At 55.0% G+C, this 25529-nt stretch overlaps 2 protein-coding genes and 1 long non-coding RNA gene across 3 annotated transcripts in view; 2 read left to right on the top strand and 1 right to left on the bottom strand.

Annotated features, from left to right (window-relative positions):
• LOC145534150 (uncharacterized) overlaps positions 1-25529 on the bottom strand; it is a 694441-nt gene that overhangs the window by 183174 nt on the left and 485738 nt on the right. Inside the window, exons 65-68 of the long non-coding RNA XR_014074276.1 lie at positions 25385-25496; positions 17735-17846; positions 10089-10200; positions 2443-2554 (exon numbers count right to left, since the gene is read on the bottom strand). This is a non-coding gene — a long non-coding RNA (uncharacterized LOC145534150). The remainder of the gene's footprint in view (positions 1-2442; positions 2555-10088; positions 10201-17734; positions 17847-25384; positions 25497-25529) is intronic.
• On the top strand, positions 10691-16066 carry LOC145534029 (uncharacterized). The gene is made up of 3 exons (XM_081561395.1): positions 10691-14084; positions 14484-14796; positions 15050-16066. The coding sequence occupies exons 1-3, from the start codon at positions 13848-13850 to the stop codon at positions 15676-15678; spliced, it is 1179 nt and encodes a 392-aa protein (XP_081417521.1). The 5' UTR covers positions 10691-13847; the 3' UTR covers positions 15679-16066.
• LOC145534026 (uncharacterized) lies at positions 20665-23885 on the top strand. The gene is made up of 3 exons (XM_081561392.1): positions 20665-21733; positions 22133-22445; positions 22699-23885. Exons 1-3 carry the CDS (start codon positions 21497-21499, stop codon positions 23325-23327), a joined length of 1179 nt encoding a protein of 392 aa, XP_081417518.1. The 5' UTR covers positions 20665-21496; the 3' UTR covers positions 23328-23885.

Here is a 25529-nt window from a genome sequence, read left to right as displayed (position 1 = left end):
TCCACGTGCACCTCTACCTGCTCGGGCTCTGGCAGGAGAACCCGAGGCAGAGGAGGAGTCACCGCCTCGGCAGGGAGAGCCTGCCCTGGCTCCCGCGCAACACCCAGACGCCCACGATGACTCACCCACCCCTGCAGGGAGAACGAGCCCCCGCTCTGGACAGACACCCAGAGCCCTTGCCGGAAACACCACGTCCAGGGGAGCGGTCGGCTCTGCAGCCTCCATCCCCGTCTGCTCACCGTGGATGCTGGCAACTCGGTCTGCCCCCAGGGGACATGGAGTTCCTTTCCCCTGAACTGCTTTGCATTTGGTTTGTTTCCACCTTTCTGGTGATGTTTTATTTTTTGTATGGTTTCCTGTACTTTTGTTGGTTAAGTTGGGATTAGTAAACTTTTTCATCATTGTTGCAATTTGGGAACACTGTTGTGTAACTCTGGTGATACTGTGTTACCATCACCACTTTGTAGTTTCAGACCCGTTTGATCTTTATGCCCCACCCCCCAACAAAGCCTGGATTCAAGGCAAGCACGCCCTGTTCATCCCTTCCCCCGATCCTGAACACAATTTCATCCTTTCTTTGTGCATTCCTTCCTATATTCTTGGTGTCCCCAATCAATGACTCTCAGTGAAATGACTGAAGGAGTGTTTTTTGGACTCTCCAACTACTGTAAGACTCCATTGGAGAGTTCTCATTTGTATGTCATTTGAACTAGCCTTTGATATCTGAAAGGACGGTGTACGTCCTTTCAAGATACCATGTGCCAAACGAAGCCCTTTTGGCAACTGCCATCATTATCTCCAGGCAGGCATTGCTGTGTCAAGGGTGACATCTCAGCCAGAAGGCAGAGGCTGAGCTCGTCTTGTTGCACCAGCTCCCAAAAGAAGCCAAGAAAGGGAGCTGGAACAACAAACCACCCCAACACCCAGGAAAGCGTTCTTCATGACAGAAGGCTAGAAAATGACCCAACATCCTTGTGGCCCAGAACCCCTCTAGAAAATCACTGTTCCATAAAAAAGAGAAACACATGGGAAGTTCCAAGGAGAGGCAATGCCCATGGCCCGTGTACTTGAGAGACGGCCTGACCGCTCCGGGGAAGACACGCACCGACGGAACCCCTTGGGAAACAGCAGTGATAGTCCTCACCGTCGTAAGGGTTTCCTCTGGGGACAACCTGCCTGGGGCACCACACGAGGGAGCAGACCGGCTTCTCTTCCTCTGCCCCCACACCATTCACTCATGAAGGCAGCTCAGGTGTTCTCATGCCCTGCCTGCCTGCCTGCCTGGCTCATCCGTGAGCTGTGACCACCTACAGGGCAGGACTCCACCTTCTCCTCTCTGTGTACCGTGAATCTGCACACAGTGGGCTTGCAGAACCTTAGGAGACTTGAGCCATTCCCACTCGAGCCAGAACCCTCCCCAGGTAGGAAAACAGCTGTGGAGTCATTTTGGCCCCAGCACTGGTTCGAAAGCCTGGCGCCTCCTACAGCCTCTACGGTGTGAAGAGGGAGGTCCCTTCTGACAGAGCTTTCCGGGTCTCAGATCTAAGCTGTTGTTTCACTGTCAGCTGTGTCTCTTCCGTTGCAGCCAGGTGGGCCACGCTGCTCCAAAGGAGCTCACAAGCTGAGTTTCAAGGGAGGTATAGAGAGGACAGGGATGGCTACAACGTACTGCAAACTGAGTGAGGGTCCCCACAATCCTCAGCAAAGGTCTGTGGTGTGCAAGTGGGGAGTAGAGGGCCCCCAAGTTCCAAAGGAAGGGAGGTAGTCGGGAGCTAAAGCCCTTGGCCGCTGTGGTAGTAGCTGCAGATGGCAGCTCGTCCACAGTGCACTTCGAATGAGGTCATATGAGCGGGACTCTGGAAATGGCTCCGAAATCGGGAGAAAGGGGTCAGGGTATGTGGGAATCCGGCGGGGGTGGGGGGTGGATGAAGGAAGGTGTCCCTCCTCTCTCCAGTGCAATTTGGTTTGGTGAGTCTCAAAGCTACCAGATGGCACTTCCCAAGTCAGGCCCCCGCAGGAATCAGGGTGGGCTGCGTGCCTCGGCCCCTGCCACAGGGACAAGCCACACCAGTGGCCTCCCTGAGCTCCAATGGCCGGATCTGGGGGTTCTGTCTGGGTGCACACCTCCTTGCTGTGGCCAAGTTCCCCCCTTCTCTGAGCACCAGCTTCATCCTCTCGAATGAGGACATCGATTGCTACCTTGGCACGTTACTCTCTTCATCCTGTGAAGACTCATTAGGCTTATCCTACAATTACTAGCTGGCCCGAAGAGATATCTCCTGAATCCAGATTAAGCTGGAGTCTCCCAGGCTCACCTGGCATGTCTTCCCTGAAGTCTGCCAAAACCCACACCCTTGCATTTCCAGGGACTCCCCTTAGCCAGCTGGGCAGAAAACCCAGCATGGTTCAAACAAGCTGACAGACAAGCGGGAGAGGACTCACGGGCAGACGGCTTCCCTCAGGTCTCGGGTGGAGCTCTGGGACCACAGCAGCAACGGGCCATCCCAGGCCCTGGGCTCAGCAGCGCCCTCATTCTCAGGCCGGCGGCTCTGCCCTGAGGGGAGCAGGAAGGTCACCAACTGCCGCAGGCGGGCCTCACGCCCCTCCCACTGCTGGAGCCTGACCTCCCCCGGCCCCACCCCTTCCCCTACCCCAGCAGGACGACAGCTCGTCTTCCCCTGGCTTCCAACGGGAGGCCCGGCCCTGGGCCCCGATTGGGCACTGCCCCAGCCCGGAGCCAATCACAGTGGCCAGGGAGGTGGAACGCACCGATTGGCCAGGGCCAGGTCATGTGACCATACTCCCCAGGAAACTCAAATATTACCAAGGTTCCCTAAGAAACCAATGAACAGAATTATCCAGTAAAGGCAAACCGTGCTTTTTAATGAGGCCAATGTCACAGAAAAAAAAAAAAATGCTTCACAATGAACTGCTCAAGGAAGCTACTAAATAAACTTTCAGAAAAGTTTAGTAGTTTTTTTTTTTTTTTAATAGGGTGACGGAGAGCTATACCTTTCCCGTCTATGTGAATTTAGGTTTAAACTAGATTTCCCTTGGCTATTATATAAGACAAAAAAACCCACATCCCCCCCTTTCACTCCCCCCCACCCCCAAAAAGTGTTTTAATCTATAGAATTTTTGTGTCCTCAGTTGTGTCTGATTCGCGGCAACTCACGAACTCTACACAGCCAGGCTCTTCCGTCCATGGAATTCAGGGCAATTTTTTCTGTCCCAGTAAATGCCCACCCTGGGTGATCCAAAGTCAAGGGCTCAGAGGCTCCTGAGAGACTAACTCCTTTCAGCTGAGCACAGAGCTGGCTCCTCACTGGGATGCCTGTGGCCTGGGGCTCCCTGAGGGGAGAGCAGCACTCGCCCCACCGTGTGGTCACTGCTGGAAGTGCAGGCTGCTCCTCACTCCCCCTTGACAGTGTCCCTGAGGGCAGAACAGTGTGAATCGAATCAAGGTGGAAATGCAAACTCCAATGCAACCAAACTCCCCACAAGGTCTCTAAAACCACTCAGGAACAGGGAATTGGAAACTGCAGGGGATGACAGGAATGGAGATGGAGACTTGACACCTTACACCGAGTTCACTTCCAGTTATCCCTAGACAAACTTTCCATGAAAACTTGTCACAAATCTCGAAGAACAATGAGCAGAAACCGGACACGTGCTTTGAGTCTTCACACACAAAACTAAAAGCCAGTCCACAAAAAAAAAAAAAAAACCCAGAGAATACAGTGGACTTTGCAAAATCAAAGATATCTACTGTGGGAAAGACCTCACGACAAAAGCAAAAGACAGGTCATACATCGCGAGACGAATGAGTGGAAACACAAAGCTTATCAAGGATGTGTCTCCAAACAGACAAAGAACACCAACACAACAAGCCTGTGAAAACTAGGGAAAGGTCTGAAGGGACACCAGACTGAGGAAGACACACACAGAGGATCCCGGATGATGTCCAGCACTGAGGGCCTGAAGAAACAACAGTCTAGTTGCACCCCCTCAGGCCTGTGTGACCGTGGATGAGGCCTCTGTTTCCCGGTGGCTCTGAGAGATGGACAGGGAGGAAGGGGAAGAGAAGTCACTTGCATTTCTAATACTCACAGCAAAGTCTTCCAACGAGAAGGGAATTATCACCCCCACTGACAATGCCATTCACTGAAGTGATACCCACCAGTCCATCTAACCCAGAAGGGAAGGATGGACCTGTTCTCACAAAACGGCGAGAGATGGAAGAAGGAAGATCAAGCCCACACCAATCACTGGAAAGAGAAGCTGTGCTCAGGGCTTGAAAGAATTCCTATTGGGAAAATGATGTCACAGCCCCACAAGGCAATCCACAGCTTCGATGCTATTCCTCCCAAAATGCCAATGCATTTTCGCACCGAACAAAGAATTGCAAAAGGGGTACGGAGACAGAAAAGAGCCTAAACTGTCAATACAATCCGACGAAAAAGCCCCGATACGGACATCCAAGGTTGTGTGAAAGGAAATTAGACGACCAAACTAGGATCCTCAGGAGAGTATCGGAGAAGGCAATGGTGACCCACTCCAGTACTCTTGCCTGGAAAACGTCCTGGACGGAGGAGCCTGGTAGGCTGCAGGCCATGGGGTCACGCAGAGTCAGACACGACTGAAGTGACTTAGCCGCAGCAGCAGCAGCAGGACAGTATGCTATTGGGAATACAACAACACACACAGATCCAGATCGATGGAATAAAGTGGAGGGTCCAGAAACAAACCCCAGCATCCATGGTCAACTCATCTCTGACACAGAAGGGGAGAATATCCAAATGGGAACAAGAAAGCCTCTTCAATCAATGTCCATGGGAAAACCAGACAGCTACATCTGAAGAACGCTATTGGTTTTGATCTCATACCACCTCAATATAGGGGGAAAACCTCACCCTAAAGACTGATGTCATGAGATAGCTAGAAAGAAGCGTAGGTCAAAGGCTCCTTAACATCAGAGTCTCCTTGCCATTTGCTGGGCGGAGGTCGAAATGGGTCTCTTCAAGTAAGGCAAAGAGGTACACGAAGTACACCCATGGGTTTCCATCCAATGGAACCTCTTCACAACAGAGAAGCTAAGCATTCACAAATGCAAAAGATAGGAAACAGAACATGAGAGACTCCTTGCAAGTGGTGTATCTGAGAAGGGGTTCATATGGAAAGAGACGAAGAATGCACAGCACTCAGATTCCAAGAAACAACACCACCACCACCCTTGACCCTTCCCCCATGACCAACTCCGACCTAAAGCCTTTCTCTCCCTCTAACCTATCCCTAAAACATAACCCTCATCTAATCATATACATGTGCATCCCTAGCATCCATCCATCCACACACGAGAGAGAAAGAGGAAGACACAGACGGAACTGAGAAAGGAAAAGAGAGGGACACAGCCAGAGAGAGACACGGAACCAAAGAGAGGAAAGGAGTCGACGGTCCAGACTTTTCCTCAATCTGCCTCGAAGGTAGAAGCAATGACAGCGCCCTTCCACCCCAGAAGGGGGAAAAGGACGGAAGGTTTGGAGAGGAAAAGACAAGAACGCAGGGAGCCATTAGAAGCTCAGCCACCCGCAGAAGCCGAGCTGGGACACTTGAACAGAATCTCAATGGAAACAGAGGAGCAGAAAGTTGGCTACTCTTTTCTATAAGAGAGGGAGACCTTCGAGTCTTCCTTTCGGTCCTCCAACTTGGATGCGGGGTCTCAAAACAGTCAGGAGGGGGAGTGCCTTTTCCTGGGTACCACGGCACATCCAGGCCTCGTTCTGCCCCATTCTGTGCTGTGTCAGCCCTGGATGGAATCTTTCTTTCTGAAGTCTCAGCGCACAAGCTCCACGTGATATCGGCCCCAGGTGGAAAGGCATGGAGCTGCTCGTAGGCCGACAGACCTAGGAAGCAGATGGGAGAATGACCACCACTCTGCAGATGGAGAGACTGGGGCAACCCTGAGGGGCATATGCTTGTCCAGGGCCACACCACTTATGAGAAGAAGGAGCCTGGTCTGAGAGCAGTGGGGTCCTCGGAGCTCAGGCCCTGGCTGAACCCAGGCCTCCCCAGGGCTGTGGGCTGGGCTGTGTGGGTGTCACTGTGCCTGCACATGGCCTAAGGGGGGTGGTCGAGCAGTCAGAAACCCAGAGATTCCCTTGGGAAGTTTTGGGGAAGGGACCTCAGCACGAACCCCAGGAGATGATGTCACCTGCCGGCAACAGAACCCAACAGAACCCGCAGCCCGGGTATCCAGGCCTCCAGAGCGGAGAGGAGCCCCCAGCCAGTTCACTGGCTGCCAGGATGTTCTGCTGTTTGCCCCTGCCCAGAGGCCGGGGCCTCAGGAGTGCTCACAGGCAGTGTGCGCGGGCACCCTGTCGACGTTGGCTCAGGACACCCCCGAGAGGCCTCTGGCCCTTTGCCCGGAGAAACAGAAAGGTAACACGGGGAGCCCCAGGACGGACCAGGCCGCCTCTCCCATGCCACCCGGAAACAGCGGGTCCTTTGCCTGTGTGTGTGGATGCGGGTTTCTTGGGGTGTGTCTCCCTCAAGGAAGCCCAGGCGGATGTGGGGTCAGAAGCCTGCGGACAAGTTGTGTCCACACCCCAGGGGAGAGCAGGCTGGGCGGGATGGGGAGAGTGCGGGCAGCGGCGGCCGCCCAGGCGGACCTCACACCCTCAGGTGGGTCTCTTTCCTCCCGGGTGGGGATCTGAGCAGACACACGTCTCTGACCCTTCTGGGAAGAGAAGTTCGAGCAGGCAGAAGCAGTGGCTCCACTGCCCAGGCCCAGCTCGGAAAACTCCTAGCATGGCTGGCTGACGGTCACTGTCGTTGCAGAGCTTCCCACGTGATGAGGCCGAGGACGGGGACACCCCATCCACCTCCCGGAGGGAGGGGTCGGAGCACCACCCCCCCGCCCGTGAGGCCCAGTGCAGGCTCCAGGTGAGCGTGCCCATGGAGGCATCAGCCCCACCTGGGGAGAAGTGGAGGCGGGGAAGGCCTGCTGCCGAGACACCGCCCAGGATACACCCGGCGGCCCAGTCTGAGGCTGCCACGGAGCTCAGCACACCCGGCTCCGACCCAGAGTCCCGAGAACCCCGGCCTCTGAGGCAGCAGGAGGACCTGGAGCCCAGCACGCCAGAGCACAGAGGTGAGGACGCTGGGGCTGGTGCACGGGAGTGTGTGGGGAGGGGGTGCTGAGCTACACAGGGACGAGTCCCCGAAAGCTGCTGCTGGGCCTGCAGCAAGCGCTGGCCTCACACCCCCCCGCCCCCCATCTTGCACACTTCAGTCCCAAAAGACATCCGACGCTGGGTATTCTTTGGGAATCTCTTGGAAGCTTTCTGTCCCGGGAGACGCACATGCCAAGGCTGGCCTGTGGGCAAACTTTGCTTCTCCCCCAGCTCTAGCACTGGCCTCCAACTGGAACCAGGCTCCGCTTCCCAGACCTGTCCCTACAGAGGTGCTGGCTCCAGGTGCAGGACCCAGGGATCCACCGAGGGCAGATGGAGAACCGAGACTTGCCCTCGCAGAGACACCAGGCCAGCTGGGTACTGGCCAGCACACCGGGCAGATCGGATCTCCATGCCTGCAGGACCCCCAGCCCCAGGCACTGATGTCCCACCCCCTCAGCCAGAACCTCCACCTCCACGTGCACCTCTACCTGCTCGGGCTCTGGCAGGAGAACCCGAGGCAGAGGAGGAGTCACCGCCTCGGCAGGGAGAGCCTGCCCTGGCTCCCGCGCAACACCCAGACGCCCACGATGACTCACCCACCCCTGCAGGGAGAACGAGCCCCCGCTCTGGACAGACACCCAGAGCCCTTGCCGGAAACACCACGTCCAGGGGAGCGGTCGGCTCTGCAGCCTCCATCCCCGTCTGCTCACCGTGGATGCTGGCAACTCGGTCTGCCCCCAGGGGACATGGAGTTCCTTTCCCCTGAACTGCTTTGCATTTGGTTTGTTTCCACCTTTCTGGTGATGTTTTATTTTTTGTATGGTTTCCTGTACTTTTGTTGGTTAAGTTGGGATTAGTAAACTTTTTCATCATTGTTGCAATTTGGGAACACTGTTGTGTAACTCTGGTGATACTGTGTTACCATCACCACTTTGTAGTTTCAGACCCGTTTGATCTTTATGCCCCACCCCCCAACAAAGCCTGGATTCAAGGCAAGCACGCCCTGTTCATCCCTTCCCCCGATCCTGAACACAATTTCATCCTTTCTTTGTGCATTCCTTCCTATATTCTTGGTGTCCCCAATCAATGACTCTCAGTGAAATGACTGAAGGAGTGTTTTTTGGACTCTCCAACTACTGTAAGACTCCATTGGAGAGTTCTCATTTGTATGTCATTTGAACTAGCCTTTGATATCTGAAAGGACGGTGTACGTCCTTTCAAGATACCATGTGCCAAACGAAGCCCTTTTGGCAACTGCCATCATTATCTCCAGGCAGGCATTGCTGTGTCAAGGGTGACATCTCAGCCAGAAGGCAGAGGCTGAGCTCGTCTTGTTGCACCAGCTCCCAAAAGAAGCCAAGAAAGGGAGCTGGAACAACAAACCACCCCAACACCCAGGAAAGCGTTCTTCATGACAGAAGGCTAGAAAATGACCCAACATCCTTGTGGCCCAGAACCCCTCTAGAAAATCACTGTTCCATAAAAAAGAGAAACACATGGGAAGTTCCAAGGAGAGGCAATGCCCATGGCCCGTGTACTTGAGAGACGGCCTGACCGCTCCGGGGAAGACACGCACCGACGGAACCCCTTGGGAAACAGCAGTGATAGTCCTCACCGTCGTAAGGGTTTCCTCTGGGGACAACCTGCCTGGGGCACCACACGAGGGAGCAGACCGGCTTCTCTTCCTCTGCCCCCACACCATTCACTCATGAAGGCAGCTCAGGTGTTCTCATGCCCTGCCTGCCTGCCTGCCTGGCTCATCCGTGAGCTGTGACCACCTACAGGGCAGGACTCCACCTTCTCCTCTCTGTGTACTGTGAATCTGCACACAGTGGGCTTGCAGAACCTTAGGAGACTTGAGCCATTCCCACTCGAGCCAGAACCCTCCCCAGGTAGGAAAACAGCTGTGGAGTCATTTTGGCCCCAGCACTGGTTCGAAAGCCTGGCGCCTCCTACAGCCTCTACGGTGTGAAGAGGGAGGTCCCTTCTGACAGAGCTTTCCGGGTCTCAGATCTAAGCTGTTGTTTCACTGTCAGCTGTGTCTCTTCCGTTGCAGCCAGGTGGGCCACGCTGCTCCAAAGGAGCTCACAAGCTGAGTTTCAAGGGAGGTATAGAGAGGACAGGGATGGCTACAACGTACTGCAAACTGAGTGAGGGTCCCCACAATCCTCAGCAAAGGTCTGTGGTGTGCAAGTGGGGAGTAGAGGGCCCCCAAGTTCCAAAGGAAGGGAGGTAGTCGGGAGCTAAAGCCCTTGGCCGCTGTGGTAGTAGCTGCAGATGGCAGCTCGTCCACAGTGCACTTCGAATGAGGTCATATGAGCGGGACTCTGGAAATGGCTCCGAAATCGGGAGAAAGGGGTCAGGGTATGTGGGAATCCGGCGGGGGTGGGGGGTGGATGAAGGAAGGTGTCCCTCCTCTCTCCAGTGCAATTTGGTTTGGTGAGTCTCAAAGCTACCAGATGGCACTTCCCAAGTCAGGCCCCCGCAGGAATCAGGGTGGGCTGCGTGCCTCGGCCCCTGCCACAGGGACAAGCCACACCAGTGGCCTCCCTGAGCTCCAATGGCCGGATCTGGGGGTTCTGTCTGGGTGCACACCTCCTTGCTGTGGCCAAGTTCCCCCCTTCTCTGAGCACCAGCTTCATCCTCTCGAATGAGGACATCGATTGCTACCTTGGCACGTTACTCTCTTCATCCTGTGAAGACTCATTAGGCTTATCCTACAATTACTAGCTGGCCCGAAGAGATATCTCCTGAATCCAGATTAAGCTGGAGTCTCCCAGGCTCACCTGGCATGTCTTCCCTGAAGTCTGCCAAAACCCACACCCTTGCATTTCCAGGGACTCCCCTTAGCCAGCTGGGCAGAAAACCCAGCATGGTTCAAACAAGCTGACAGACAAGCGGGAGAGGACTCACGGGCAGACGGCTTCCCTCAGGTCTCGGGTGGAGCTCTGGGACCACAGCAGCAACGGGCCATCCCAGGCCCTGGGCTCAGCAGCGCCCTCATTCTCAGGCCGGCGGCTCTGCCCTGAGGGGAGCAGGAAGGTCACCAACTGCCGCAGGCGGGCCTCACGCCCCTCCCACTGCTGGAGCCTGACCTCCCCCGGCCCCACCCCTTCCCCTACCCCAGCAGGACGACAGCTCGTCTTCCCCTGGCTTCCAACGGGAGGCCCGGCCCTGGGCCCCGATTGGGCACTGCCCCAGCCCGGAGCCAATCACAGTGGCCAGGGAGGTGGAACGCACCGATTGGCCAGGGCCAGGTCATGTGACCATACTCCCCAGGAAACTCAAATATTACCAAGGTTCCCTAAGAAACCAATGAACAGAATTATCCAGTAAAGGCAAACCGTGCTTTTTAATGAGGCCAATGTCACAGAAAAAAAAAAAATGCTTCACAATGAACTGCTCAAGGAAGCTACTAAATAAACTTTCAGAAAAGTTTAGTAGTTTTTTTTTTTTTTTTAATAGGGTGACGGAGAGCTATACCTTTCCCGTCTATGTGAATTTAGGTTTAAACTAGATTTCCCTTGGCTATTATATAAGACAAAAAAACCCACATCCCCCCCTTTCACTCCCCCCCACCCCCAAAAAGTGTTTTAATCTATAGAATTTTTGTGTCCTCAGTTGTGTCTGATTCGCGGCAACTCACGAACTCTACACAGCCAGGCTCTTCCGTCCATGGAATTCAGGGCAATTTTTTCTGTCCCAGTAAATGCCCACCCTGGGTGATCCAAAGGCAAGGGCTCAGAGGCTCCTGAGAGACTAACTCCTTTCAGCTGAGCACAGAGCTGGCTCCTCACTGGGATGCCTGTGGCCTGGGGCTCCCTGAGGGGAGAGCAGCACTCGCCCCACCGTGTGGTCACTGCTGGAAGTGCAGGCTGCTCCTCACTCCCCCTTGACAGTGTCCCTGAGGGCAGAACAGTGTGAATCGAATCAAGGTGGAAATGCAAACTCCAATGCAACCAAACTCCCCACAAGGTCTCTAAAACCACTCAGGAACAGGGAATTGGAAACTGCAGGGGATGACAGGAATGGAGATGGAGACTTGACACCTTACACCGAGTTCACTTCCAGTTATCCCTAGACAAACTTTCCATGAAAACTTGTCACAAATCTCGAAGAACAATGAGCAGAAACCGGACACGTGCTTTGAGTCTTCACACACAAAACTAAAAGCCAGTCCACAAAAAAAAAAAAAAAACCCAGAGAATACAGTGGACTTTGCAAAATCAAAGATATCTACTGTGGGAAAGACCTCACGACAAAAGCAAAAGACAGGTCATACATCGCGAGACGAATGAGTGGAAACACAAAGCTTATCAAGGATGTGTCTCCAAACAGACAAAGAACACCAACACAACAAGCCTGTGAAAACTAGGGAAAGGTCTGAAGGGACACCAGACTGAGGAAGACACACACAGAGGATCCCGGATGATGTCCAGCACTGAGGGCCTGAAGAAACAACAGTCTAGTTGCACCCCCTCAGGCCTGTGTGACCGTGGATGAGGCCTCTGTTTCCCGGTGGCTCTGAGAGATGGACAGGGAGGAAGGGGAAGAGAAGTCACTTGCATTTCTAATACTCACAGCAAAGTCTTCCAACGAGAAGGGAATTATCACCCCCACTGACAATGCCATTCACTGAAGTGATACCCACCAGTCCATCTAACCCAGAAGGGAAGGATGGACCTGTTCTCACAAAACGGCGAGAGATGGAAGAAGGAAGATCAAGCCCACACCAATCACTGGAAAGAGAAGCTGTGCTCAGGGCTTGAAAGAATTCCTATTGGGAAAATGATGTCACAGCCCCACAAGGCAATCCACAGCTTCGATGCTATTCCTCCCAAAATGCCAATGCATTTTCGCACCGAACAAAGAATTGCAAAAGGGGTACGGAGACAGAAAAGAGCCTAAACTGTCAATACAATCCGACGAAAAAGCCCCGATACGGACATCCAAGGTTGTGTGAAAGGAAATTAGACGACCAAACTAGGATCCTCAGGAGAGTATCGGAGAAGGCAATGGTGACCCACTCCAGTACTCTTGCCTGGAAAACGTCCTGGACGGAGGAGCCTGGTAGGCTGCAGGCCATGGGGTCACGCAGAGTCAGACACGACTGAAGTGACTTAGCCGCAGCAGCAGCAGCAGGACAGTATGCTATTGGGAATACAACAACACACACAGATCCAGATCGATGGAATAAAGTGGAGGGTCCAGAAACAAACCCCAGCATCCATGGTCAACTCATCTCTGACACAGAAGGGGAGAATATCCAAATGGGAACAAGAAAGCCTCTTCAATCAATGTCCATGGGAAAACCAGACAGCTACATCTGAAGAACGCTATTGGTTTTGATCTCATACCACCTCAATATAGGGGGAAAACCTCACCCTAAAGACTGATGTCATGAGATAGCTAGAAAGAAGCGTAGGTCAAAGGCTCCTTAACATCAGAGTCTCCTTGCCATTTGCTGGGCGGAGGTCGAAATGGGTCTCTTCAAGTAAGGCAAAGAGGTACACGAAGTACACCCATGGGTTTCCATCCAATGGAACCTCTTCACAACAGAGAAGCTAAGCATTCACAAATGCAAAAGATAGGAAACAGAACATGAGAGACTCCTTGCAAGTGGTGTATCTGAGAAGGGGTTCATATGGAAAGAGACGAAGAATGCACAGCACTCAGATTCCAAGAAACAACACCACCACCACCCTTGACCCTTCCCCCATGACCAACTCCGACCTAAAGCCTTTCTCTCCCTCTAACCTATCCCTAAAACATAACCCTCATCTAATCATATACATGTGCATCCCTAGCATCCATCCATCCACACACGAGAGAGAAAGAGGAAGACACAGACGGAACTGAGAAAGGAAAAGAGAGGGACACAGCCAGAGAGAGACACGGAACCAAAGAGAGGAAAGGAGTCGACGGTCCAGACTTTTCCTCAATCTGCCTCGAAGGTAGAAGCAATGACAGCGCCCTTCCACCCCAGAAGGGGGAAAAGGACGGAAGGTTTGGAGAGGAAAAGACAAGAACGCAGGGAGCCATTAGAAGCTCAGCCACCCGCAGAAGCCGAGCTGGGACACTTGAACAGAATCTCAATGGAAACAGAGGAGCAGAAAGTTGGCTACTCTTTTCTATAAGAGAGGGAGACCTTCGAGTCTTCCTTTCGGTCCTCCAACTTGGATGCGGGGTCTCAAAACAGTCAGGAGGGGGAGTGCCTTTTCCTGGGTACCACGGCACATCCAGGCCTCGTTCTGCCCCATTCTGTGCTGTGTCAGCCCTGGATGGAATCTTTCTTTCTGAAGTCTCAGCGCACAAGCTCCACGTGATATCGGCCCCAGGTGGAAAGGCATGGAGCTGCTCGTAGGCCGACAGACCTAGGAAGCAGATGGGAGAATGACCACCACTCTGCAGATGGAGAGACTGGGGCAACCCTGAGGGGCATATGCTTGTCCAGGGCCACACCACTTATGAGAAGAAGGAGCCTGGTCTGAGAGCAGTGGGGTCCTCGGAGCTCAGGCCCTGGCTGAACCCAGGCCTCCCCAGGGCTGTGGGCTGGGCTGTGTGGGTGTCACTGTGCCTGCACATGGCCTAAGGGGGGTGGTCGAGCAGTCAGAAACCCAGAGATTCCCTTGGGAAGTTTTGGGGAAGGGACCTCAGCACGAACCCCAGGAGATGATGTCACCTGCCGGCAACAGAACCCAACAGAACCCGCAGCCCGGGTATCCAGGCCTCCAGAGCGGAGAGGAGCCCCCAGCCAGTTCACTGGCTGCCAGGATGTTCTGCTGTTTGCCCCTGCCCAGAGGCCGGGGCCTCAGGAGTGCTCACAGGCAGTGTGCGCGGGCACCCTGTCGACGTTGGCTCAGGACACCCCCGAGAGGCCTCTGGCCCTTTGCCCGGAGAAACAGAAAGGTAACACGGGGAGCCCCAGGACGGACCAGGCCGCCTCTCCCATGCCACCCGGAAACAGCGGGTCCTTTGCCTGTGTGTGTGGATGCGGGTTTCTTGGGGTGTGTCTCCCTCAAGGAAGCCCAGGCGGATGTGGGGTCAGAAGCCTGCGGACAAGTTGTGTCCACACCCCAGGGGAGAGCAGGCTGGGCGGGATGGGGAGAGTGCGGGCAGCGGCGGCCGCCCAGGCGGACCTCACACCCTCAGGTGGGTCTCTTTCCTCCCGGGTGGGGATCTGAGCAGACACACGTCTCTGACCCTTCTGGGAAGAGAAGTTCGAGCAGGCAGAAGCAGTGGCTCCACTGCCCAGGCCCAGCTCGGAAAACTCCTAGCATGGCTGGCTGACGGTCACTGTCGTTGCAGAGCTTCCCACGTGATGAGGCCGAGGACGGGGACACCCCATCCACCTCCCGGAGGGAGGGGTCGGAGCACCACCCCCCCGCCCGTGAGGCCCAGTGCAGGCTCCAGGTGAGCGTGCCCATGGAGGCATCAGCCCCACCTGGGGAGAAGCGGAGGCGGGGAAGGCCTGCTGCCGAGACACCGCCCAGGATACACCCGGCGGCCCAGTCTGAGGCTGCCACGGAGCTCAGCACACCCGGCTCCGACCCAGAGTCCCGAGAACCCCGGCCTCTGAGGCAGCAGGAGGACCTGGAGCCCAGCACGCCAGAGCACAGAGGTGAGGACGCTGGGGCTGGTGCACGGGAGTGTGTGGGGAGGGGGTGCTGAGCTACACAGGGACGAGTCCCCGAAAGCTGCTGCTGGGCCTGCAGCAAGCGCTGGCCTCACACCCCCCCGCCCCCCATCTTGCACACTTCAGTCCCAAAAGACATCCGACGCTGGGTATTCTTTGGGAATCTCTTGGAAGCTTTCTGTCCCGGGAGACGCACATGCCAAGGCTGGCCTGTGGGCAAACTTTGCTTCTCCCCCAGCTCTAGCACTGGCCTCCAACTGGAACCAGGCTCCGCTTCCCAGACCTGTCCCTACAGAGGTGCTGGCTCCAGGTGCAGGACCCAGGGATCCACCGAGGGCAGATGGAGAACCGAGACTTGCCCTCGCAGAGACACCAGGCCAGCTGGGTACTGGCCAGCACACCGGGCAGATCGGATCTCCATGCCTGCAGGACCCCCAGCCCCAGGCACTGATGTCCCACCCCCTCAGCCAGAACCTCCACCTCCACGTGCACCTCTACCTGCTCGGGCTCTGGCAGGAGAACCCGAGGCAGAGGAGGAGTCACCGCCTCGGCAGGGAGAGCCTGCCCTGGCTCCCGCGCAACACCCAGACGCCCACGATGACTCACCCACCCCTGCAGGGAGAACGAGCCCCCGCTCTGGACAGACACCCAGAGCCCTTGCCGGAAACACCACGTCCAGGGGAGCGGTCGGCTCTGCAGCCTCCATCCCCGTCTGCTCACCGTGGACGCTGGCAACTCGGTCTGCCCCCAGGGGACATGGAGTTCCTTTCCCCTGAACTGCTTTGCATTTGCTTTGTTTCCACCTTTCTGGTGATGTTTTATTTTTTGTATGGTTTCCTGTACTTTTGTTGGTTAAGTTGGGATTAGTAAACTTTTTCATCATTGTTGCAATTTGGGAACACTGTTGTGTAACTCTGGTGATACTGTGTTACCATCACCACTTTGTAGTTTCAGACCCGTTTGATCTTTATGCCCCACCCCCCAACAAAGCCTGGATTCAAGGCAAGCACGCCCTGTTCATCCCTTCCCCCGATCCTGAACACAATTTCATCCTTTCTTTGTGCATTCCTTCCTATATTCTTGGTGTCCCCAATCAATGACTCTCAGTGAAATGACTGAAGGAGTGTTTTTTGGACTCTCCAACTACTGTAAGACTCCATTGGAGAGTTCTCATTTGTATGTCATTTGAACTAGCCTTTGATATCTGAAAGGACGGTGTACGTCCTTTCAAGATACCATGTGCCAAACGAAGCCCTTTTGGCAACTGCCATCATTATCTCCAGGCAGGCATTGCTGTGTCAAGGGTGACATCTCAGCCAGAAGGCAGAGGCTGAGCTCGTCTTGTTGCACCAGCTCCCAAAAGAAGCCAAGAAAGGGAGCTGGAACAACAAACCACCCCAACACCCAGGAAAGCGTTCTTCATGACAGAAGGCTAGAAAATGACCCAACATCCTTGTGGCCCAGAACCCCTCTAGAAAATCACTGTTCCATAAAAAAGAGAAACACATGGGAAGTTCCAAGGAGAGGCAATGCCCATGGCCCGTGTACTTGAGAGACGGCCTGACCGCTCCGGGGAAGACACGCACCGACGGAACCCCTTGGGAAACAGCAGTGATAGTCCTCACCGTCGTAAGGGTTTCCTCTGGGGACAACCTGCCTGGGGCACCACACGAGGGAGCAGACCGGCTTCTCTTCCTCTGCCCCCACACCATTCACTCATGAAGGCAGCTCAGGTGTTCTCATGCCCTGCCTGCCTGCCTGCCTGGCTCATCCGTGAGCTGTGACCACCTACAGGGCAGGACTCCACCTTCTCCTCTCTGTGTACCGTGAATCTGCACACAGTGGGCTTGCAGAACCTTAGGAGACTTGAGCCATTCCCACTCGAGCCAGAACCCTCCCCAGGTAGGAAAACAGCTGTGGAGTCATTTTGGCCCCAGCACTGGTTCGAAAGCCTGGCGCCTCCTACAGCCTCTACGGTGTGAAGAGGGAGGTCCCTTCTGACAGAGCTTTCCGGGTCTCAGATCTAAGCTGTTGTTTCACTGTCAGCTGTGTCTCTTCCGTTGCAGCCAGGTGGGCCACGCTGCTCCAAAGGAGCTCACAAGCTGAGTTTCAAGGGAGGTATAGAGAGGACAGGGATGGCTACAACGTACTGCAAACTGAGTGAGGGTCCCCACAATCCTCAGCAAAGGTCTGTGGTGTGCAAGTGGGGAGTAGAGGGCCCCCAAGTTCCAAAGGAAGGGAGGTAGTCGGGAGCTAAAGCCCTTGGCCGCTGTGGTAGTAGCTGCAGATGGCAGCTCGTCCACAGTGCACTTCGAATGAGGTCATATGAGCGGGACTCTGGAAATGGCTCCAAAATCGGGAGAAAGGGGTCAGGGTATGTGGGAATCCGGCGGGGGTGGGGGGTGGATGAAGGAAGGTGTCCCTCCTCTCTCCAGTGCAATTTGGTTTGGTGAGTCTCAAAGCTACCAGATGGCACTTCCCAAGTCAGGCCCCCGCAGGAATCAGGGTGGGCTGCGTGCCTCGGCCCCTGCCACAGGGACAAGCCACACCAGTGGCCTCCCTGAGCTCCAATGGCCGGATCTGGGGGTTCTGTCTGGGTGCACACCTCCTTGCTGTGGCCAAGTTCCCCCCTTCTCTGAGCACCAGCTTCATCCTCTCGAATGAGGACATCGATTGCTACCTTGGCACGTTACTCTCTTCATCCTGTGAAGACTCATTAGGCTTATCCTACAATTACTAGCTGGCCCGAAGAGATATCTCCTGAATCCAGATTAAGCTGGAGTCTCCCAGGCTCACCTGGCATGTCTTCCCTGAAGTCTGCCAAAACCCACACCCTTGCATTTCCAGGGACTCCCCTTAGCCAGCTGGGCAGAAAACCCAGCATGGTTCAAACAAGCTGACAGACAAGCGGGAGAGGACTCACGGGCAGAAGGCTTCCCTCAGGTCTCGGGTGGAGCTCTGGGACCACAGCAGCAACGGGCCATCCCAGGCCCTGGGCTCAGCAGCGCCCTCATTCTCAGGCCGGCGGCTCTGCCCTGAGGGGAGCAGGAAGGTCACCAACTGCCGCAGGCGGGCCTCACGCCCCTCCCACTGCTGGAGCCTGACCTCCCCCGGCCCCACCCCTTCCCCTACCCCAGCAGGACGACAGCTCGTCTTCCCCTGGCTTCCAACGGGAGGCCCGGCCCTGGGCCCCGATTGGGCACTGCCCCAGCCCGGAGCCAATCACAGTGGCCAGGGAGGTGGAACGCACCGATTGGCCAGGGCCAGGTCATGTGACCATACTCCCCAGGAAACTCAAATATTACCAAGGTTCCCTAAGAAACCAATGAACAGAATTATCCAGTAAAGGCAAACCGTGCTTTTTAATGAGGCCAATGTCACAGAAAAAAAAAAAATGCTTCACAATGAACTGCTCAAGGAAGCTACTAAATAAACTTTCAGAAAAGTTTAGTAGTTTTTTTTTTTTTTTTTAATAGGGTGACGGAGAGCTATACCTTTCCCGTCTATGTGAATTTAGGTTTAAACTAGATTTCCCTTGGCTATTATATAAGACAAAAAAACCCACATCCCCCCCTTTCACTCCCCCCCACCCCCAAAAAGTGTTTTAAACTATAGAATTTTTGTGTCCTCAGTTGTGTCTGATTCGCGGCAACTCACGAACTCTACACAGCCAGGCTCTTCCGTCCATGGAATTCAGGGCAATTTTTTCTGTCCCAGTAAATGCCCACCCTGGGTGATCCAAAGGCAAGGGCTCAGAGGCTCCTGAGAGACTAACTCCTTTCAGCTGAGCACAGAGCTGGCTCCTCACTGGGATGCCTGTGGCCTGGGGCTCCCTGAGGGGAGAGCAGCACTCGCCCCACCGTGTGGTCACTGCTGGAAGTGCAGGCTGCTCCTCACTCCCCCTTGACAGTGTCCCTGAGGGCAGAACAGTGTGAATCGAAGCAAGGTGGAAATGCAAACTCCAATGCAACCAAACTCCCCACAAGGTCTCTAAAACCACTCAGGAACAGGGAATTGGAAACTGCAGGGGATGACAGGAATGGAGATGGAGACTTGACACCTTACACCGAGTTCACTTCCAGTTATCCCTAGACAAACTTTCCATGAAAACTTGTCACAAATCTCGAAGAACAATGAGCAGAAACCGGACACGTGCTTTGAGTCTTCACACACAAAACTAAAAGCCAGTCCACAAAAAAAAAAAAAAAAAACCCAGAGAATACAGTGGACTTTGCAAAATCAAAGATATCTACTGTGGGAAAGACCTCACGACAAAAGCAAAAGACAGGTCATACATCGCGAGACGAATGAGTGGAAACACAAAGCTTATCAAGGATGTGTCTCCAAACAGACAAAGAACACCAACACAACAAGCCTGTGAAAACTAGGGAAAGGTCTGAAGGGACACCAGACTGAGGAAGACACACACAGAGGATCCCGGATGATGTCCAGCACTGAGGGCCTGAAGAAACAACAGTCTAGTTGCACCCCCTCAGGCCTGTGTGACCGTGGATGAGGCCTCTGTTTCCCGGTGGCTCTGAGAGATGGACAGGGAGGAAGGGGAAGAGAAGTCACTTGCATTTCTAATACTCACAGCAAAGTCTTCCAACGAGAAGGGAATTATCACCCCCACTGACAATGCCATTCACTGAAGTGATACCCACCAGTCCATCTAACCCAGAAGGGAAGGATGGACCTGTTCTCACAAAACGGCGAGAGATGGAAGAAGGAAGATCAAGCCCACACCAATCACTGGAAAGAGAAGCTGTGCTCAGGGCTTGAAAGAATTCCTATTGGGAAAATGATGTCACAGCCCCACAAGGCAATCCACAGCTTCGATGCTATTCCTCCCAAAATGCCAATGCATTTTCGCACCGAACAAAGAATTGCAAAAGGGGTACGGAGACAGAAAAGAGCCTAAACTGTCAATACAATCCGACGAAAAAGCCCCGATACGGACATCCAAGGTTGTGTGAAAGGAAATTAGACGACCAAACTAGGATCCTCAGGAGAGTATCGGAGAAGGCAATGGTGACCCACTCCAGTACTCTTGCCTGGAAAACGTCCTGGACGGAGGAGCCTGGTAGGCTGCAGGCCATGGGGTCACGCAGAGTCAGACACGACTGAAGTGACTTAGCCGCAGCAGCAGCAGCAGGACAGTATGCTATTGGGAATACAACAACACACACAGATCCAGATCGATGGAATAAAGTGGAGGGTCCAGAAACAAACCCCAGCATCCATGGTCAACTCATCTCTGACACAGAAGGGGAGAATATCCAAATGGGAACAAGAAAGCCTCTTCAATCAATGTCCATGGGAAAACCAGACAGCTACATCTGAAGAACGCTATTGGTTTTGATCTCATACCACCTCAATATAGGGGGAAAACCTCACCCTAAAGACTGATGTCATGAGATAGCTAGAAAGAAGCGTAGGTCAAAGGCTCCTTAACATCAGAGTCTCCTTGCCATTTGCTGGGCGGAGGTCGAAATGGGTCTCTTCAAGTAAGGCAAAGAGGTACACGAAGTACACCCATGGGTTTCCATCCAATGGAACCTCTTCACAACAGAGAAGCTAAGCATTCACAAATGCAAAAGATAGGAAACAGAACATGAGAGACTCCTTGCAAGTGGTGTATCTGAGAAGGGGTTCATATGGAAAGAGACGAAGAATGCACAGCACTCAGATTCCAAGAAACAACACCACCACCACCCTTGACCCTTCCCCCATGACCAACTCCGACCTAAAGCCTTTCTCTCCCTCTAACCTATCCCTAAAACATAACCCTCATCTAATCATATACATGTGCATCCCTAGCATCCATCCATCCACACACGAGAGAGAAAGAGGAAGACACAGACGGAACTGAGAAAGGAAAAGAGAGGGACACAGCCAGAGAGAGACACGGAACCAAAGAGAGGAAAGGAGTCGACGGTCCAGACTTTTCCTCAATCTGCCTCGAAGGTAGAAGCAATGACAGCGCCCTTCCACCCCAGAAGGGGGAAAAGGACGGAAGGTTTGGAGAGGAAAAGACAAGAACGCAGGGAGCCATTAGAAGCTCAGCCACCCGCAGAAGCCGAGCTGGGACACTTGAACAGAATCTCAATGGAAACAGAGGAGCAGAAAGTTGGCTACTCTTTTCTATAAGAGAGGGAGACCTTCGAGTCTTCCTTTCGGTCCTCCAACTTGGATGCGGGGTCTCAAAACAGTCAGGAGGGGGAGTGCCTTTTCCTGGGTACCACGGCACATCCAGGCCTCGTTCTGCCCCATTCTGTGCTGTGTCAGCCCTGGATGGAATCTTTCTTTCTGAAGTCTCAGCGCACAAGCTCCACGTGATATCGGCCCCAGGTGGAAAGGCATGGAGCTGCTCGTAGGCCGACAGACCTAGGAAGCAGATGGGAGAATGACCACCACTCTGCAGATGGAGAGACTGGGGCAACCCTGAGGGGCATATGCTTGTCCAGGGCCACACCACTTATGAGAAGAAGGAGCCTGGTCTGAGAGCAGTGGGGTCCTCGGAGCTCAGGCCCTGGCTGAACCCAGGCCTCCCCAGGGCTGTGGGCTGGGCTGTGTGGGTGTCACTGTGCCTGCACATGGCCTAAGGGGGGTGGTCGAGCAGTCAGAAACCCAGAGATTCCCTTGGGAAGTTTTGGGGAAGGGACCTCAGCACGAACCCCAGGAGATGATGTCACCTGCCGGCAACAGAACCCAACAGAACCCGCAGCCCGGGTATCCAGGCCTCCAGAGCGGAGAGGAGCCCCCAGCCAGTTCACTGGCTGCCAGGATGTTCTGCTGTTTGCCCCTGCCCAGAGGCCGGGGCCTCAGGAGTGCTCACAGGCAGTGTGCGCGGGCACCCTGTCGACGTTGGCTCAGGACACCCCCGAGAGGCCTCTGGCCCTTTGCCCGGAGAAACAGAAAGGTAACACGGGGAGCCCCAGGACGGACCAGGCCGCCTCTCCCATGCCACCCGGAAACAGCGGGTCCTTTGCCTGTGTGTGTGGATGCGGGTTTCTTGGGGTGTGTCTCCCTCAAGGAAGCCCAGGCGGATGTGGGGTCAGAAGCCTGCGGACAAGTTGTGTCCACACCCCAGGGGAGAGCAGGCTGGGCGGGATGGGGAGAGTGCGGGCAGCGGCGGCCGCCCAGGCGGACCTCACACCCTCAGGTGGGTCTCTTTCCTCCCGGGTGGGGATCTGAGCAGACACACGTCTCTGACCCTTCTGGGAAGAGAAGTTCGAGCAGGCAGAAGCAGTGGCTCCACTGCCCAGGCCCAGCTCGGAAAACTCCTAGCATGGCTGGCTGACGGTCACTGTCGTTGCAGAGCTTCCCACGTGATGAGGCCGAGGACGGGGACACCCCATCCACCTCCCGGAGGGAGGGGTCGGAGCACCACCCCCCCGCCCGTGAGGCCCAGTGCAGGCTCCAGGTGAGCGTGCCCATGGAGGCATCAGCCCCACCTGGGGAGAAGCGGAGGCGGGGAAGGCCTGCTGCCGAGACACCGCCCAGGATACACCCGGCGGCCCAGTCTGAGGCTGCCACGGAGCTCAGCACACCCGGCTCCGACCCAGAGTCCCGAGAACCCCGGCCTCTGAGGCAGCAGGAGGACCTGGAGCCCAGCACGCCAGAGCACAGAGGTGAGGACGCTGGGGCTGGTGCACGGGAGTGTGTGGGGAGGGGGTGCTGAGCTACACAGGGACGAGTCCCCGAAAGCTGCTGCTGGGCCTGCAGCAAGCGCTGGCCTCACACCCCCCCGCCCCCCATCTTGCACACTTCAGTCCCAAAAGACATCCGACGCTGGGTATTCTTTGGGAATCTCTTGGAAGCTTTCTGTCCCGGGAGACGCACATGCCAAGGCTGGCCTGTGGGCAAACTTTGCTTCTCCCCCAGCTCTAGCACTGGCCTCCAACTGGAACCAGGCTCCGCTTCCCAGACCTGTCCCTACAGAGGTGCTGGCTCCAGGTGCAGGACCCAGGGATCCACCGAGGGCAGATGGAGAACCGAGACTTGCCCTCGCAGAGACACCAGGCCAGCTGGGTACTGGCCAGCACACCGGGCAGATCGGATCTCCATGCCTGCAGGACCCCCAGCCCCAGGCACTGATGTCCCACCCCCTCAGCCAGAACCTCCACCTCCACGTGCACCTCTACCTGCTCGGGCTCTGGCAGGAGAACCCGAGGCAGAGGAGGAGTCACCGCCTCGGCAGGGAGAGCCTGCCCTGGCTCCCGCGCAACACCCAGACGCCCACGATGACTCACCCACCCCTGCAGGGAGAACGAGCCCCCGCTCTGGACAGACACCCAGAGCCCTTGCCGGAAACACCACGTCCAGGGGAGCGGTCGGCTCTGCAGCCTCCATCCCCGTCTGCTCACCGTGGACGCTGGCAACTCGGTCTGCCCCCAGGGGACATGGAGTTCCTTTCCCCTGAACTGCTTTGCATTTGGTTTGTTTCCACCTTTCTGGTGATGTTTTATTTTTTGTATGGTTTCCTGTACTTTTGTTGGTTAAGTTGGGATTAGTAAACTTTTTCATCATTGTTGCAATTTGGGAACACTGTTGTGTAACTCTGGTGATACTGTGTTACCATCACCACTTTGTAGTTTCAGACCCGTTTGATCTTTATGCCCCACCCCCCCAACAAAGCCTGGATTCAAGGCAAGCACGCCCTGTTCATCCCTTCCCCCGATCCTGAACACAATTTCATCCTTTCTTTGTGCATTCCTTCCTATATTCTTGGTGTCCCCAATCAATGACTCTCAGTGAAATGACTGAAGGAGTGTTTTTTGGACTCTCCAACTACTGTAAGACTCCATTGGAGAGTTCTCATTTGTATGTCATTTGAACTAGCCTTTGATATCTGAAAGGACGGTGTACGTCCTTTCAAGATACCATGTGCCAAACGAAGCCCTTTTGGCAACTGCCATCATTATCTCCAGGCAGGCATTGCTGTGTCAAGGGTGACATCTCAGCCAGAAGGCAGAGGCTGAGCTCGTCTTGTTGCACCAGCTCCCAAAAGAAGCCAAGAAAGGGAGCTGGAACAACAAACCACCCCAACACCCAGGAAAGCGTTCTTCATGACAGAAGGCTAGAAAATGACCCAACATCCTTGTGGCCCAGAACCCCTCTAGAAAATCACTGTTCCATAAAAAAGAGAAACACATGGGAAGTTCCAAGGAGAGGCAATGCCCATGGCCCGTGTACTTGAGAGACGGCCTGACCGCTCCGGGGAAGACACGCACCGACGGAACCCCTTGGGAAACAGCAGTGATAGTCCTCACCGTCGTAAGGGTTTCCTCTGGGGACAACCTGCCTGGGGCACCACACGAGGGAGCAGACCGGCTTCTCTTCCTCTGCCCCCACACCATTCACTCATGAAGGCAGCTCAGGTGTTCTCATGCCCTGCCTGCCTGCCTGCCTGGCTCATCCGTGAGCTGTGACCACCTACAGGGCAGGACTCCACCTTCTCCTCTCTGTGTACCGTGAATCTGCACACAGTGGGCTTGCAGAACCTTAGGAGACTTGAGCCATTCCCACTCGAGCCAGAACCCTCCCCAGGTAGGAAAACAGCTGTGGAGTCGTTTTGGCCCCAGCACTGGTTCGAAAGCCTGGCGCCTCCTACAGCCTCTACGGTGTGAAGAGGGAGGTCCCTTCTGACAGAGCTTTCCGGGTCTCAGATCTAAGCTGTTGTTTCACTGTCAGCTGTGTCTCTTCCGTTGCAGCCAGGTGGGCCACGCTGCTCCAAAGGAGCTCACAAGCTGAGTTTCAAGGGAGGTATAGAGAGGACAGGGATGGCTACAACGTACTGCAAACTGAGTGAGGGTCCCCACAATCCTCAGCAAAGGTCTGTGGTGTGCAAGTGGGGAGTAGAGGGCCCCCAAGTTCCAAAGGAAGGGAGGTAGTCGGGAGCTAAAGCCCTTGGCCGCTGTGGTAGTAGCTGCAGATGGCAGCTCGTCCACAGTGCACTTCGAATGAGGTCATATGAGCGGGACTCTGGAAATGGCTCCGAAATCGGGAGAAAGGGGTCAGGGTATGTGGGAATCCGGCGGGGGTGGGGGGTGGATGAAGGAAGGTGTCCCTCCTCTCTCCAGTGCAATTTGGTTTGGTGAGTCTCAAAGCTACCAGATGGCACTTCCCAAGTCAGGCCCCCGCAGGAATCAGGGTGGGCTGCGTGCCTCGGCCCCTGCCACAGGGACAAGCCACACCAGTGGCCTCCCTGAGCTCCAATGGCCGGATCTGGGGGTTCTGTCTGGGTGCACACCTCCTTGCTGTGGCCAAGTTCCCCCCTTCTCTGAGCACCAGCTTCATCCTCTCGAATGAGGACATCGATTGCTACCTTGGCACGTTACTCTCTTCATCCTGTGAAGACTCATTAGGCTTATCCTACAATTACTAGCTGGCCCGAAGAGATATCTCCTGAATCCAGATTAAGCTGGAGTCTCCCAGGCTCACCTGGCATGTCTTCCCTGAAGTCTGCCAAAACCCACACCCTTGCATTTCCAGGGACTCCCCTTAGCCAGCTGGGCAGAAAACCCAGCATGGTTCAAACAAGCTGACAGACAAGCGGGAGAGGACTCACGGGCAGACGGCTTCCCTCAGGTCTCGGGTGGAGCTCTGGGACCACAGCAGCAACGGGCCATCCCAGGCCCTGGGCTCAGCAGCGCCCTCATTCTCAGGCCGGCGGCTCTGCCCTGAGGGGAGCAGGAAGGTCACCAACTGCCGCA

Source organism: Giraffa tippelskirchi, chromosome 14 (genome assembly GCF_054371585.1).
Source record: "Giraffa tippelskirchi isolate mGirTip1 chromosome 14, T2T-mGirTip1v1.2.pri, whole genome shotgun sequence".
In the NCBI taxonomy this organism is placed as follows: Eukaryota; Metazoa; Chordata; class Mammalia; order Artiodactyla; family Giraffidae; genus Giraffa; species Giraffa tippelskirchi.
Note: the sequence above shows the minus strand (reverse complement) of the source record. Positions and strands in the feature narration are given on the sequence as shown.